The sequence below is a fragment of the Perognathus longimembris genome, chromosome 8 (assembly GCF_023159225.1).
Source record: "Perognathus longimembris pacificus isolate PPM17 chromosome 8, ASM2315922v1, whole genome shotgun sequence".
Classification (NCBI taxonomy): Eukaryota; Metazoa; Chordata; class Mammalia; order Rodentia; family Heteromyidae; genus Perognathus; species Perognathus longimembris.
The window spans coordinates 49,772,847-49,789,809 of NC_063168.1; the positions used below are offsets into that span (position 1 = coordinate 49,772,847).

Below are 16,963 nucleotides of genomic sequence, written 5' to 3' on the forward strand. Positions count from 1 at the left end.
CTACTCTCGACACACGTGAAAATGTAGGATCCACATGGGCATAAATTTATGTGCTCTCTCATGTAACATGAATACTCACAATAACTGTATGTATTAAATGGTAGGTGCTCAGTAAAGAATGAACTAAGTGTACATAACTGATAAAAGCAACAAACTTATTAAGTGTGCTATATAATAGTTACTCTCTAGTCAGATTAAGAACATTCTAGAGTAACAGTTTAAATATTCCACTGTTTTAGATTACTCAGATCATTCAAAGATCCTACCTGCCTGAGTGCGTTCCTATAGCCACCACTGTGCCACTTGGATGAAAATCTGCACAGTGTCCTGGTTCCTAGAAAAGAGACAGAGAACTGTTGGGGTGTACATGAGCAAGTCTCCCTAGATCTACAGGAACACTGAAGACACAATTTTGAAAATAGTTTGTTTCATGGAATTCTGATCACATTTATTATAGTCAAAGAGAAATAACATGTGAATATTAGATGATACACAACTGGAGAGCTTGAAGGGGCGATGATGGCAGAATGGTGAGGGGAGAGGATAGCCAACTTGTGGCCAGGCAGAACAACAAGGATAATCACATCTGCACAGTTGTTTGGAGTCTGCAAAGAACCTGTATGCACCTTTTAGGCTAGAAAGGTATGTTATGTGGGTAGGGGAAGGCAGGGAGAAAACAGTGAGAAACCAATCAAAACAAGACAGGGGAGTCTGTTAGTGATCAGCATCTATCAAAACCAATTGCAATACCACTTAGAGGCCCATTAACAACTAATGCTTGACAAATATTTGAAATCATTATGCTTTTTATATTGAAACTGACAAAGCATTAAACTTTTATTTAGCTAACTTTTTTTTTTTTTTTTTTGGCCAGTCCTGGGCCTTGGACTCAGGGCCTGAGCACTGTCCCTGGCTTCTTCCCGCTCAAGGCCAGCACTCTGCCACTTGAGCCACAGCGCCGCTTCTGGCCGTTTTCTGTATATGTGGTGCCGGGGAATCGAACCTAGGGCCTCGTGTATCCGAGGCAGGCACTCTTGCCACTAGGCTATATCCCCAGCCCTAGCTAACTTGTTTTTAAAACTGAGTTTGTGTTATATCTGGAATTCATTTTATACTAAGCCCATCCCTAGTTATCCTCACTCTTTCACCAAATCATAAAAAAACTTGGTTTGAGGCAATTCTTAGTTCTTTCCTATTTCTGACTACAGTAGGAATTTCAGTGGGGAAATTACTTTTATATTTTTTGCCAGTCCTGGGGCTTGGACTCAGGGCCTGAACACTATGCCTGGCTTCTTTTAGCTCAAGGCTAGCACTCTACCATGTGAGCCACAGTGCCACTTCTGGCTTTTTCTATATATATGTGGTGCTGAGGAATCGAACCCAGGGCTTCATGTAAGCTAGGCAAGCACTCTACCACTAGGCCACATTCTCAGCCCCTGGGTGGGGAAATTATTGAACACATCTTGATTCACTCACATCTACAAGCCTGGTCCATTCCAACCTGTGTTCTGCTGAGTTCCACATGCACACCTGCCTGTCCTGGGCACAGGTCAAGAGCAAATCTTTGAAGGGATGTGTGGCAAGACCCCAAAGTTCATCTGTATGACCCTAAAAATGAAAGACATCATTAGTGTAAGAACCAAACAATATCATCAAAATTATTCTGTTAAGCATCAACATCAGATAGCTTACCTGTACTTCTATTTGGAAACCATCATTAAATGTTGCCCGCAAAATAAAATTTCGCGATGTGCCTACTAAAAATTGATCTGCTTTTCCTTCTGCAACAGCTCTAATTGTGCCATAGTGATCAGGAACCTAGAAAAAGTAAACTTGTCAAGTTACTAACTTGTATCAATTACTACCTGAACACTGGCTGCATGTCAGCAGTTATGGTGTAATGACAGAATTCTAAATTTGAAGATTATATGGTAGTTGTATATTACAATTACATTTCATTAGATGTAAGTTATAATGAATTATAACCAGCATTCTTTGCATCATTATTATTTTTATAGTGCTAGGAACAGAACCTAGGGTATCCCACATGCAAGGCAAGTACTCAGCCACTGAGCTACATTCCTAGCTTCTTTTTTTCTTCATCAGTAACAGGATTTGAACTCAGGGCCTCACACTTGCTTTGCTTGCTCAGTTGGTGCTTTACCACTTAAGCCATGTATTCAGCTAGGCTTTTTTTTTGGCCAGTCCTGGGGCTTGGACTCAGGGCCTGAGCACTGTCCCTGGCTTCTTTTTGCTCAAGGCTAGCACTCTGCCACTTGAGCCACAGCGCCCCTTCTGGCCATTTTCTGTGTATGTGGTGCTGGGGAATCGAACCCAGGGCCTCATGTATATGAGGCAAGCACTCTTGCCATTAGGCCATATCCCCAGCCCCTCAGCTAGGCTTTTTGCTGGTTATTTTGGAGATGAAGTATCATTAACTTTTTAGCATCAAACCTTGATTTTTGAGGGCTCAGATTCCTAATTAGGATTAAAGGCATTAACCCTCAGTGTCTAGCTCCCAGTTCACTTCTGTTAATTTCAAATTTACATTATAGATAATTTCAAGAGCTAAGGGCTAAAATAGGGAAGAAGTTCTATTAGAGCACATAAAAATGTGACCTGATTTTGTTATTGATGTTCTTTTTTTGGGTAAGTCCCTTAATCTAGAAAAGTTTTCTTTATCCATAACATATACAGTAATAAGGTATGATCTATCTTGACTGCTATAAAGATCTAGATATAAAAATAATACTTGTCAAATTTCTTTGTAAACTAAAAACAACACACAAATGGCCTAATTTGTGGGCACTGTATTTATTTCAACACGCAAAATTAAGTACACACCTATTGTATATTGAAAATACTGGAGGAAAAAGTCCTGTGTCTATACTGTATATATATAAAGATTTGTTTCCTTGTCCTAACAACAAGATATAAAAACTATCAAGCATTTATATTTCTATTGGAAACTGTATATGATCATAGATGATTTAAATACAGTTTATAAGCAAATAGTGAACCACAATATCCATTGTGGGGGAGAAAATACCATAGAACTAATTCCCTGCTGATGGCATAATATATTCTAACACTGATCATAAAGTCAAATTTTAAATGTACAAAATTTGGGAGTAACCCATGCAATCTGCTCTTCAAGAATTATTGACAAATACTTTTTCTTTTTTTGTTGGCCATGAAGCTTGAATATAGGGTCTGGGTACCCTTGAACTTTTCTGTTCAAGGTTAGCATTCTACCACTTGAGCCACAGTTCTGGCTTTCTGGTAGTTAATTGGAGATAAAAGTCTCATGAACTTTTCTGCCCAGGCTAGCTTTGAACCACAATCCTTAGATCTCAACCTGATTAGCTAGGATTACAGGCATGAGCCACCAGTGCTCAGCTTAACTCTTAATCATTTTATTTTCTGAGACTTAAAATTACTTAGCCAGTTTTCACTGAACATATAATACCTATGCTTTCCTGTGCTTATACCTGTTCAGATCATGAAGTAGATGCATTGCAGATAATCAGTTCTCATTAAGCTTACTGTTTAAAAGATTACTTTCAAGTTTTAAAGTTCTAAAGTTAAGTGTGTCACTCTGTATACACTGGAACTTAGGTACTTCATTCCCATCCCTGGTTTTCTGTTTTGTTTAAGCCTTACCTCTATTTCTCTTTCAGGATTCAGATCATGATCCCATAAGATTATTTTTCTGTCTTTTCCTCCTCCAGTTAATAACATCCCATTTCTCATCTGACAAAGTGTGAACACACTGCCATCATGAGCTTTGATTTGTTTGCTGATTTGGTAGACACCTATGATGAGAAAATAAAATGATAACATTAATGTAACACTTTTCATCAGGCTTTAGTGTCTTTGTGAAAGAAAGCCGTGGAAGAACTTCAAAGTGAAAAGTTCAAAAGTTAATGACTGAATAATCAATCAAAAACCTATTCTTAGCAAGCTTTCCATAAAGACAGGTAGTGGGTTGGGGATATAGCCTAGTGGCAAGAGTGCCTGCCTTGGTATACCCGAGGCCCTAGGTTCGATTCCCCAGCACCACATATACAGAAAACGGCCAGAAGCGGCGCTGTGGCTCAAGAGGCAGAGTGCTAGCCTTGAGCGGGAAGAAGCCAGGGACAGTGCTCAGGCCCTGAGTCCAAGGCCCAGGACTGGCCAAAAAAAAAAAAAAAAAAAAAGACAGGTAGTAAAAATGTAAATATTTTGCATTTATGTCAATTTTATTTATCCTGTAAATATTTTTTAAAAAATAAGACAAAGTAGTATTAACTGCATAGACAACAGGGTAAAAATATATCTTAACCCAAGAGCTTCATTCACTTCCATTTTCATGGTTGATTACTCTTCTGATTGTATAGCTGAGGCCACAGGTACGGAAGCAGAGGTACAGCAATAGCATACCACAGCTAGCTAGAGACAGTTCTATGACCAAAACTCAAGGTTCACATAAGTGTTCCTGAAACTGCACAAACCTTTGGCTTCCCGCTGAGGAAACAGTCATAACATTTAATATTCACTGTGACCTGAAGGATTATCTTTTATTTATTTTTTATGTGGTACTGAGGAATCGAACCCAGGGCCTCATGCATGCCAGGCAAGCACTGTACCACTAAGCCACACATCTGGAAAAAATACTGAAAAAAAAGCGGGCAATGGATGCTTGAATAGTGGTTGGCAATGCTAAGAAGTTCCATATTTTAAAACACAACCTGGCTAGGTGCTAGTGGCTTGTGCCTATAATCCCAGCTACTCAGGAGTCTGAGACCTGGATCATAGTTCAAAGTCAATCTGGGGAGGAAAGTTTGTGAAAATCTTATCTCCAATTAACCACCAAAAACCTAGAAGTGGAGCTCTGGCTCAATGGTAGGTCATTAGCCTTGAGCAAAAAAAAAAAAAAAGCTCAGGGACAGCACCTAGGCCCTGAATTCAAGGCCCAGGACTTACACAGAAACAAAACTAAATGAAATAAGCCAAGCTGAGAGATACAAATAGCGCGTTTTCACTCATATGTGGAAGCTAGATCTAAAATACACTGGGACTCTAGGCATTCATAAACCGTGAGACTAAAGGAGGATATTCTGAGGAGAGAACACAAAGGCACAATGCTTGTATGCATGTGATCATATAAAATGATATTTATTGAAATAAACTCCAAGAAAGATAAAGAGGTTTTTTTCCCCTTCATTGCCTTTTTAATCTTTTTGACGTGTTTGTTCATTTATCTGTCTTTGGGAGGACCTAGGAGCAGTATGGCTGGGTCATAGGGATGTCTATCCTGAGTTTTTTGAGGAACCTCCAGACTTCTCTCCAGAATGGTTGTACTAGTTTACATTCCCAACAGCAGTGCAGTAGGATTCTTCTTTCTCTGCATCCCCTCCAGCAATTGTTGTTGCCTGAGTTCAGAGTATAGGTCATTCTGACTGGGGTAAGGTGCTATCTCAGGGTTGTTTTTATTTGCATTTCCTTTTCTGCTAGGGTATAAGCAATTTTTTTTTTTTTTTTTTTTTTTTTTTTGCCAGTCCTGGGCCTTGGACTCAGGGCCTGAGCACTGTCCCTGGCTTCTTCCCGCTCAAGGCTAGCACTCTGCCGCTTGAGCCACAGCACCGCTTCTGGCGGTTTTCTGTATATGTGGTGCTGGGGAATCGAACCTAGGGCCTCGTGTATCCGAGGCAGGCACTCTTGCCACTAGGCCATATCCCCAGCCCAGGGTATAAGCAATTTTTTAAAAAAGAAAATAGCAATTGGAAAAAGAAATGTACTCTTTACTTATGTAACTATAAACCTTTTGTATATCACCTTTATAATAATAAAAATAAATACAAAAAAATAAATACAAAAGGCCTGTTTTTTTTTTGCATGTCTATAGAACTTTACTAAGGGAATGGTGGGTATAAATTTGTATACATACATAAAAAAGCATATCCTCTTTCTTTTTTCCTTTTCCTCTCCCCTTCTTCCATAGTACTGGGAGGGGGGTTGAACTCAGGGTCTTTCTTACACTTGCTAGTCTGATACTTGATTGCTTGAGTTACACCTCTAGACCTACTTTTTGCTGGTTATTTAGGAATGTAACGTAGTGAATTTTTCTGCCTGTGTTATCTTAAACTGCTCTCCTCCAGATTTCAGGCTTCTGAGTAGCCAGAGGAAGATAAAGCCAACAACATCTGGCTCATAAAAGATACTTTAAGTAAACAACCCATGTTTCTATTAAACTTTTTTCCCACCCCATTTTCCTCTGAGGCAATCTCTACATAACCAGGCTGCTCTTAAGCTGTGATCCTCCTGCACCAGTCTCCTCTATGCTGGGGAAACAAGTGGCTATCAGTTACTATGCACAGCTTCCACATTGCCTTTCTTTGTCAGGATAAAATTACACTATTCAAATCTTTTTCTTTGGTATTCATGTTTATCCAGAGAAGATTTTAGCTAGTGACTAAGATTGCTGGTGTTAGGAAAGCCTCCTGGAAGATGCTATTATACAGAATTAATTACCAGATTTGAAATGGGAAGATGGAACCTTGCCTAAATACAGCCAAAGTCAAAAGTCAGTCTTTAGGTTCCTTCAAAAAAAGAAAGAAAGAAAGAAAAGCTTAAAAACCATTCATTTTCTAAAAAAAGAGAAAGAGGAAGGCAAAAAAAGAAGAAACGGAAGGAGAAGGAAAGAAAGCTACAGCTGACTACAAATTACGCTAGTGGTACAAATGCTTAATGGATGGGTAGATTTGGCAAAGGACTGAGGAGAAGGCTTGTCTAATTCAGCAGAGCTAGAAGTAGACTTCCAGAAAACCTGTGTTCAGGTCAATTGCCTCCATTTACATCAACATTCATCATCAAAACATTTTGAACAATACTATGTGTTTAGTAGGATGACCACATAATCAGTTATCACTACTCTGACTGTATTCACATGCCCAAGAAGAAAGAGCAACTGAGAGAAAGAATGTTCTGAGCCTTATCCCTCTATATAGGTCAAAGTAACAAGAATAGTCTGAAAACAACCATGTAAGAAATTTCAAAAAACAGGTGTGGAGTTTCATAGTTCTCCAGAAAAATAAACTAAAATGAAGCTTTTCTGTGTTTAATTTAAACTTCTGTTCTAAATATGTAAAAAAAATTGTTAAATTTGTATGGTCCTGCCAGAATGATGGACTGTTAGAAAATAAAAATGAAGAACAAATGCTCATCAGGAATTAAAATATTCTGTATCAACTCATATTCCCACCCTCCTCCTTTCATCCTTGCAGTTAATTCCTGAGGAAACCCAACCATTAATTTAGCTCAACAACAACAAAAAATAGCACTTAACTTAAAGAAATTACCAAAGATTTTAGAAAAATACAGCATTTACCTATAAAGCAAGTTTATAGCCAAAGATTGTTTTTTCCCCCACCCATGCCTGGGTGTGGGGCTTGAACTCAGGTCCTGGGTGCTGTCCCTGAGCTTTTTCGTTAGTGCTCTACCACTCTGAGCCACAGTGACACTTCCAGTTTCCTGGTGGTTAACTGGAAATAAGACCTTACAGTCTTTCCTGCCCAGGCTGGCTTGGAACTGTGATCCTCAGATTTCAGCCTCTTGAGTAGGTAAGACTATAGGTGGGAGCCACTGGTACAGCTAAAGATTGTTTTCTTTTCTTTTCTTCTTCTTCTTTTTTTTTTTTTTGCCAGTCCTGGGCCTTGGACTAAAGGCCTGAGCACTGTCCCTGACTTCTTTTTGCTCAAGGCTAGCACTCTGCCACTTGAGTCATAGCACCACTTCTGGCCATTTTCTATATATGTGGTGCTGAGGAATCGAACCCAGGGCTTCATGTATAAGAGGCAAGCACTCTTGCCACTAGGCCACATTCCCAGCCCCAAGATTGTTTTCTTTCTTTTTTTTTTTTTTTGGCCAGTCCTGGGGCTTGGACTCAGGGCCTGAGCACTGTCCCTGGCTTCTTCCTGCTCAAGGCTAGCACTCTGCCACTTGAGCCACAGCGCCGCTTCTGGCCGTTTTCTGTATATGTGGTGCTGGGGAATCGAACCTAGGGCCTCGTATATCCGAGGCAGGCACTCTTGCCACTAGGCTATATCCCCAGCCCCCCAAGATTGTTTTCTTATGAGCCTACATTTCTGATATTCCAGTTTGAGTCAAATAATATTTGAGATACTTGTCATGAAAAATAATTTTCTCTGTTAAAAAACCTACTATACTGCCAGGCTTAATCCCATGGTCAAATCTACCCAGGGTTAATTTTAATCTTCCCATTCTTGCCTAATAGTTATATTTTACAAAGCAAATTTACGGTGCCAAACAAATGAAGATGCTTGGAGGCCTTCTGTGCCTTCTTAAATACCCAATCAAGTATTAGGAAGACACTGCAATTTAGGTTGTACTCATCAACTAGCCCATCCTGATTATTTGATGAGCAGATAAAAATGTATGTTTGTTAGTACTGTAAAGAAATCTGACAAAGGTTTAAGAAAATGAACATTTTAGCAGGGCTGTAGATACTCTACTTACATGATTATTTCGGATAAGAACAAATTTAAAACCATTTCATGAGTGTGGGAAATAAATTTTACCAATTCATAAATAGTAATAAGCCTTAGGTGGGAATGGGAGATTGTCATTCAAGGCCAACCTGGGCTGGCCTTTGTGAAACTCCACTTCAACCAATGGTTGGGCACAGTGGTGCACACTTGTCCTAATCATAGGAAAGCATAAAGGCTTTCTCTGCCACTTGCAGTGACAAGTGCTTCTCATCCCAGCTATGCTGAGAATCACAAATTGGAGGATTATAGCTCAGACTGGGTCCTGGAACAAAGTAATACTCTAATCTAAAAAACAACTAATGGCAAAAACAGTTGGTGAAGTGACTCCCAACACAACAGCTTCCTACCTGGACCTGAGTTAGAATGAGTATAGCACTTGTATTTTTTTTCACTGCATACATAAAATTCTCAGCCTTAGAGAAATGAAGTCCCCTACACGAAAGAAACACAAGCTACAATACAGTCATTTATTTCAATGTGCTCTGAGATGTATGAGCCTGGGTTTCCTGTTTGTACATATACAGACTTGTTCTGCATACAGGGTAAGCTACAAGATTTTTAGGCAAAAACTAAACTGAGAACCTCAGAACCTTTCCCCGATCCCCGTATCTCAACACACTAATATTACACTCAAACTCTGCTCAGTGTTGGAGACTATGTCAACAAATAAAGTTACTGTTTTCATATATCATGCTGTTTCTGGCATTTCTGATACCGAACAAATAAATAGATGTGCCTGGAAAGAGAAGAGAGTAAGTGAGAAAGGCAGCTGATAGTACTGCTCTAACTTTTTAAAGACCGTCTGCTCCCTTTGCCATCCTTCTGATTTATATGAATTTTGAACTGAACTGAAAGAGACTAAAAATATGTAGTCGGTAACTGCCAATATAATTTAAAGATTGCTTTTTCTTTTTGGAAGCAGGATCTGGCTATGTATGTAAGTATATGACCTCCCAAGTACTAGGACTGTAAGTGACATCATGTGTCTGGTTAAGATTATTATTCATCTCTAATCAACTCAGCCCTGAAGTTTAGAAGTTCAGATGAGGGGACTTGGAAAATATTAAACCAATTTAGTAGTATAATGCCTAAACAATGCCAAACTTAAATGCCACACTGTAGTGAAAATAGTATTTTAATACCACTCAATGTTTTACTCTTATATTGACACCAAAGGCAAGATTAATGTATTTTCTTGATAAGTCTGGGTTGGTAGCTCATGCCTATAATCCTAGCTACTTAAGAGGCTGAGATTGGGCGGAACATGGCTCATGGCCAGCCTGGGCAAAATTTGAGAGATCCCCATCTTATCTAAAAGTCAAGAGAGTGGTGCTTATCTGTTATCCAAGGTATGACTGGGATAAAAGAAATTAGGGGGAGTCAGGCACCGGTAGCTCACACTTGCAATCCTAGTTACTCAGAAGGCTTGAGATCTGAGGGTCATGGTTCAAAGCTAGCCCAGGCAGAAAAGTCCCCATGAGACTATCATCTCCATTAACCACTCAAAAACCAGAAGTGGTGCTATGGCTCTCAAGTGGTAGAGCACTAACCTTGAACACAAAAAGGCTCAGGAACAGTGCCCAGGCCCTCAGTTCAAGTCCCACAATCAAAAAAATAAAAATAGGGGTTCACAATACAGGCTGGCATTACTAAAAAAAAAGAGAGCTTAACTAAAAAGTAGCCACAGTACTGGAATCTTGTTCAGGTGGCAGAACACTAGAGTAGTAAGGTAGTAAGTGCTGGGCCCTAAGCTCAAACTCAAGTAGCCTCACCCATCCCCCCACCCCCACCCCTAAAAAAGCTTGACAAAGTTTTCAAACTGCTAGTACAAATACCACAGTTTTCTATTCCAGGTACAGTTCAGTGGGAGGAGAGGCTGGGACTTTTTAAGCAGGCAAGTATTCCTTTACTTGAACTCAGGTTTATTTCCATGTTTTGATGTAGTGGCTCTAATGAGAATAAGGGAGCTGGAGTGTGCTTAAGGTATGATAGGTAAACAGGAGAGAACTCAAAGTGCTGCTCTTCTGGTCTTCAGAATTTTGTGTAAGTTATTACATAATAAAAGGAGAATGCTTTACCTTTAGGTCCCTTCCCAGGTGCGGGCTCGACAGCAGTTTTGCTCCAGATAAGCATGACTCCACCAGAGTCTCCGGTAAGAACATCTCCATTTCCCAAGAATGCCAAACACTGCACAAACTTTGGTTTTTCATATTTCTACAATGAATGAGAATTTTCAGCTTCCTCTATGGCATGATGATTTGATGCTCACAGAATTTTAAAAAGATTAGATTTTATACCTAAGGAAGTCACAACATTCTAATCCTTACCCCAAAAATTCCCTGTTTTCTTGTTAGTGAATTGCCACTCCAGGTCCAGAAAAAAATATGAGATTTGCCACATGTTATTATGGTATTTGCATCCGTTGGGTGGAACTCCACAGTCAAAACAACTTCATTTGTTGTCTGTGAAAAATAGAAAAACTTTAGATTATAGCATATTCTTCCTGATATCAAATACCAATTATAGCTCCTGATAATCAAAGATAGAAATATTGTGAAGAAATATCTTTTTTCCATGATTTATTTTCCTGAAAATTTTTAGGATAAAAATTAAAATTTGATGTGTTTCTTTTTTGCCAGTCCTGGGCTTTGGACTCAGGGCCTGAGGCACTGTCCCTGACTTCTTTTTGCTAAAGGCTAGCACTCTGCCACTTGAGCCACAGCACCACTTCTAGCTGTTTTCTATATATGTGGTGCTGGGGAATCGAACCCAGGGCTTCATGTATACAAGGCAAGCACTCTTGCCACTAGGCCATATTCCCAGCTCCCTGGTGTTCTTATACTATATCACCTCTAATACTGTTTATTTATAAAACCTCTGAACTTGGAAGACATGTATATATGATTTATAGTTTATTTATTCTTTATCTTTTGGCTAGTCCTGGGGGTTTGAACTCAGGGCCTAGGCACTGTCCCAAAGTTTCTTTTGCTCAAGGCTGGCACTCCACTATTTAAGACCACGTCCAACTTTTTTCTGTTTATGTGATACTGAGGACTCAAACCTAGCTAGGGCTTCATGCATGCTAGGCAAGCACCCTACCACTAAGCCACATTCCCAGCCCTACAGTTGGTTATTTCAATTTCTTATATATTCAGAAAACACACTAGGATTATTAAATACAAGAGCAATGTACAGTTTCATAAAGCTAGAAACAGAATACAACCAGAAACAGAATACTAGAAACCAAAATTATGAAAGATGGAAAGAGTAACAATGATTAAGAAGCATAATCTGACTTGTGTAATTGAAACTCTTTCATGTAAGCACTTAAATTTGGTCTGAAAAAAATATGCAAAGAAACCAGAAATACTAGGATCTGTCCCCTTTCCAGTTACTATCCTCTTCCGCTAACTGAACTAACTAAACCTGTGCTAAGTTTTTATCTGTTTAAATGGAATTATAAACAATGTTCTTTACTTTTAGCTTGTTTTCTCAATACTGTATTTGTGAGATCCTCTCATTTAAGTGCACGTAGTTGTAATTTGTTTAACTGATGCATACTACTCTTTGTATAAAATATGGTTTTAACATTATGCTGACTGGATTAGGGTAATTTCTACTATTTTGGCTATCATAAATAAATAGCATTGCTACTTGTCTTCTTGCAAACTTATAAGTATGTTTCTACTGGGTTTATAACCAGAGAGGAAAATACTGTCAGTAGATAGCTTCCTAAGTGGCTGTACAAGCACACAACACAGAATGAGTTCTAGGTACTCTACAACCTTATCAACCTTCATCTCTTCATCTTTTGTTGTTGGTGATGGTGGTAAGGGTTAGGGGACTTGAAGCTGGGGCTCTGGATGCTGTTCCAGAGCTCTACTTTTGCTCAAGACTAGCCCTCTACAATTTTGGTCAAGGCCAGCACTCTCCACAGAGCCACTTCCAGTTTTCTAGTAGCTGGAAATAGAGTCTCACAGTCTTTCTCGCTTAGGCTGGCTTTGGACCACAATCTTCAGAGCTCAACCTTTTAGTAACTAGCATTACAGGCATGAGCCACCAGTGCTTGGTTCATATCTTTGTCTTTATCCCATAAACTACTTTGTTAAGTGCATAGTGGTTTATCATTGTGGTTTTAATTTGAATTTTCTTGGTAATAAGGCTGAACATTTTGCATATGTTTATTACCTAGATATCATATTTTGTGACAGGCGTGAAGTTTTTCTAACTGAAGTACAGAAGTTCTCAATATGAGTACTTTATTAGAATTGCATATTACAATATTCTCACATTCTTAATGAATTCTGATGAAAAGAAATTCCTTTTTTATTTTTTAGAAAAATCTCACTAGATAGCATAGGCTGGCCTGGAACTTGTGGTCTTCCTGCCTGTACTATACAAGTGCTGGGATTATAACCATGAGCCAATACACTTATCATTTTCCCCAATTATGGCTTATAAAGATGTCCTACATTTTTCTTCTAAAAGCTCTATTGTTTTTTCCCCCCTTTCACCCTCAGATCTATAATCCATCTAAAACAGATTTTTGTGACTGCTATTTAAAAAAGGAGGTCAAGATTAATTCTTCTCTATATGGATAACCAGTTAATCCAATATAACTCTTTGCTCACTGCACTAGCTTTGCTGTAAATCAAGTAACTGCTTTGTGTACTGTTTCTAGATTCACTGTTCTTTCTCACTAATCTTTCTACTACCATTAAAGTGTCTCAATTACATAACAGATTTTTTTTTTTTTGCCAGTCCTGGGCCTTGAACTCAGGGCCTGAGCACTGTCCCTGGCTTCCTTTTTTGCTCAAGGCTAACACTCTGCCTCTTGAGCCACAGCGCCACTTCTGGCCATTTTTTCTATATATGTGGTGCTGGGGAATCGAACCCAGGGCTTCATGTATATGAGGCAAGCTCTCTTGCCACTAGGCCATATCCCCAGCCCCCATAATAGATTTTGATTATCTCATAACAAGTCCTTCAAGATGGTTTTTCCTTTTAATTTTCTTACACATTATGTATTTTTAAAAAATCATGTTAAGTTCATCAACTTCTAAAAAACTCATGCAGAACTTTCTGACTACACAGAACAATACTCAAGAGAACTGTTATCTTTCCAATATTGTATTCTATATTTGATTATGTAATATCCCTCTATTAAGTCTCTAATAAAAAAGTTTTTTGTATTCTTTTTTTTTTTTTTGGCCAGTCCTGGGCCTTGGACTCAGGGCCTGAGCACTGTCCCTGGCTTCCTCCGCTCAAGGCTAGCACTCCGCCACTTGAGCCACAGCGCCGCTTCTGGCCGTTTTCTGTATATGTGGTGCTGGGGAATCGAACCTAGGGCCTCGTGTATCCGAGGCAGGCACTCTTGCCACTAGGCTATATCCCCAGCCCTCTAATAAAAAAGTTTTTAAATTGTCTTACTGAGGGCTGGGGATATGGCCTAGTGGCAAGAGTGCTTGCCTCTTATACATGAAGCCCTGGGTTCAATTCCCCAGCACCACATATACAGAAAATGGCCAGAAGTGGCGCTATGGCTCAAGTAGCAGAGTGCTAGCCTTGAGCAAAAAAGGAAGCCAGGGACAGTGCTCAGGCCCTGAGTCGAAGCTCCACAACTGGCAAAAATAAATAAATAAAATAAAATAAAATAAATTGTCTTACTGAATTTTTTTCTCCCAGTCTTGGGGCTTCAACTCAGAGCCTGAGCACTGTCCCTGGCTTTATTTTGCTCAAGGCTAGCGCTCTACCACTTGAGTCACAGCACAACTTCTGGCTTTTTCTGTTTATGTGGAGCTGAGGAAATGAGCCCAGGGCTTCATGCATACTAGTCAAGCGCACTACTGCTAAGCCATATTTTCAGCCCCTCTTACTGAATTTTAAACTTACATAAGTTAAAAGTTACCTATCAGGAAAAAAAAAAAGTTACCTATCAGTTTCCCAAATCTTCATGATTTTAAAGCAACGATACAATAAGGATAAAATAAGGTCAGCACACAGGCAGACCCAAGAAGAAGAGATAGTTGAATTATCTAGCCCCCGAACCAAGTCATTTCTCAGATAAAATACCATGCTCATCTTATTAAAGGCTTTCTGTTTGGGTGTTGGTAGAAGCTTGAATTCAGAGTCTGGGTGTTGTTCCTGAGCTTCTTTGCTCAAGGCTAGTGCTCTACCACTTAATCTACAGTTCCACTTCCAGCTTTTTAGTGGTTAATTGGAGATAAAAGTCACATGAACTTTTCTACCTTGGCTGGCTTTGAACTGCAATCCTCAGGTTTCAGCCTCCTGAGCAGTTAGGATTACAGGTGTAAACAACTGAGGCTGGCTTACTAATGGCTTTCTTTTCTTCCCTAAACAGAAATAAATTGTTTGGATTAAATTAACTTTGACTGCTTTGCAACTGCCTGTTATAATTACAACATTTAAGACAGAGTTTAGATAACTTGGATGGGGAAAAGAAGCATGAATGATATTGGCTTCTAGGTTAGCCTGCTAGGAGGAACACAGCATCAATTGTTATGAGGCAAAACTGGTTAGGGCTAAGAATTGTAGCAAGAAGACTAAAAATTCCAATTCTGATTTACATTCACATAAAGCTGCCGACAACTAGAAATACAGGCTTAAACCTGTGAAAGAACTGGACTAGGGGTAATCAATATGGTAACTAAGCAGATGAGGTCTAATGTTATCTGCGGAAGAGGTGCAAAACAACTCTAAGCATTACATCAGTGGTTTAATGCCTAGAAAAGAAACGAAGGAATGGCCAGTAGAAGATTTCATCTGCTAGACTTTACTACAAAAGATCAAAAGTATTCTGCACATTTCAGTGTTAAATTACTCTGAATGATGATTAGAAACTTAGGATTTCTTTTTTTTTTTTTGGCCAGTCCTGGGCCTTGGACTCAGGGCCTGAGCACTGTCCCTGGCTTCTTTTTGCTCAAGGCTAGCACCCTGCCACTTGAGCCACAGCGCCACTTCTGGCCATTTTCTGTATATGTGGTGCTGGGGAATCGAACCCAGGGCCTCATGTATAAGAGGCAAGCGCTCTTGCCACTAGGCCATATCCCCAGCCCCCGAGAAACTTACGATTTCATTTACGGGTTCTTTTTATTTTTGTGTGTTGGTACCAGGGCTTCAACTCTAAGGCCTCTCACTCTCACTAGGCTTTTTCCACTTAAGAGCTGGCCACAGTTTTGGCTTTTTGCTGGTTAACTGAAGATAAGAGTCTCTTGGATTTGTCTGACTTCAAACCATGATTCTCAGATTTTAGCCTAGCAAGTAGCTAGGATGATAGAACTGAGCATGTTTGTTTGTTTTTGACAGTGTATATTCCTTTTAAGTACAATCAAATCTATTCTACTTGTTTCAAAAGATTAACTTACTCTTGAAATCTTTTTTGACCAGAAGCTGAAATTCTGAAAGTAATACAAAATACCAGAGCTAAAAGGGATAGCAACTTAAGAAAAATAGGCTGTTACTTTAAGGGCACTATGCTATTTTGTTATCCTATCTAATGCATCAAATTCAACTGTAATGCTAACTTACATTCTCTTGAAGTATTACATAATAAGGAATCAACACAATTCTATGGCAATTATAAATGCTATAGTATTTTCTATAAGTTTCTATTTTACATATGTTCTTCAGTTACATTAGCCATATTAAGGCTGAAATTTTCCTCCAGAACGCTAATTCCTTAAAAGATTGAGCAAAATCACAAATTTGTTTAAAGTCAAGTAAAGTGTTCAGTTTTAATTTTGAGATTAGACATCCATCTACTTCATCACTTCAGAACACAATGTTGTCTGAAATATGGATACTGCTTCAAATTGCTTTATTATTTTGGCTTTATAATTGCACTGTATAAAGCACAGAATACTGATAAACCAGCAAATTGGATGAAATTGGCCAGTGGGCTTACTCTTACAAACTCTTAAGAATATGAATGTAACTAAATACCTGTCACGTAAGTGATATACTCTAGAATACTGAAAATTTCTGATTTACCTTTATTTCTGCTGTTTTTGATTTTTTCTGCCAGTCCCATACAGTAAGCATATGCTCATTGGAGTCATCAATAACACATAGATGAACACCTGAATCCTGAACGAAAGTCAAAGGCATAAAAAATTCAGTAACATTAACATCCTAAGACAAATCATACCATCAAAACTGCTAATAATCCAAACTTCTTTAGCTTTGTGGAAGCATAATGAAGGTACTGCTAACTAAAATTGTGCTCTTCTTTTCCTTCCAGAAATATAGTCTTTAGACAATTATTATTTTTAATTTCCTTTCCCTTATCCTTTAGTTACTTCTATCACTAAACAATAGCAAATAATTCTTTTTTGAAGATTTCCTAGTCTTTTCAGCATTTTATGCTTCCTTCTTGCTGCTGGAAAATATCCACA

The 16,963-nt window shown here is 38.9% G+C and overlaps 1 protein-coding gene across 4 annotated transcripts in view; it reads right to left on the bottom strand.

Annotated features, from left to right (window-relative positions):
- Eml4 (EMAP like 4) overlaps positions 1-16,963 on the bottom strand; it is a 136,151-nt gene that overhangs the window by 23,273 nt on the left and 95,915 nt on the right. For all 4 annotated transcript variants that reach the window (XM_048353052.1, XM_048353051.1, XM_048353050.1 and 1 more), the window contains 7 exons: positions 16,560-16,655; positions 10,877-11,011; positions 10,628-10,763; positions 3,664-3,815; positions 1,693-1,818; positions 1,477-1,608; positions 267-334 (listed from right to left, as the gene is read on the bottom strand). In XM_048353052.1, the coding sequence (XP_048209009.1) occupies positions 267-334; positions 1,477-1,608; positions 1,693-1,818; positions 3,664-3,815; positions 10,628-10,763; positions 10,877-11,011; positions 16,560-16,655 (845 nt within the window). The remainder of the gene's footprint in view (positions 1-266; positions 335-1,476; positions 1,609-1,692; positions 1,819-3,663; positions 3,816-10,627; positions 10,764-10,876; positions 11,012-16,559; positions 16,656-16,963) is intronic.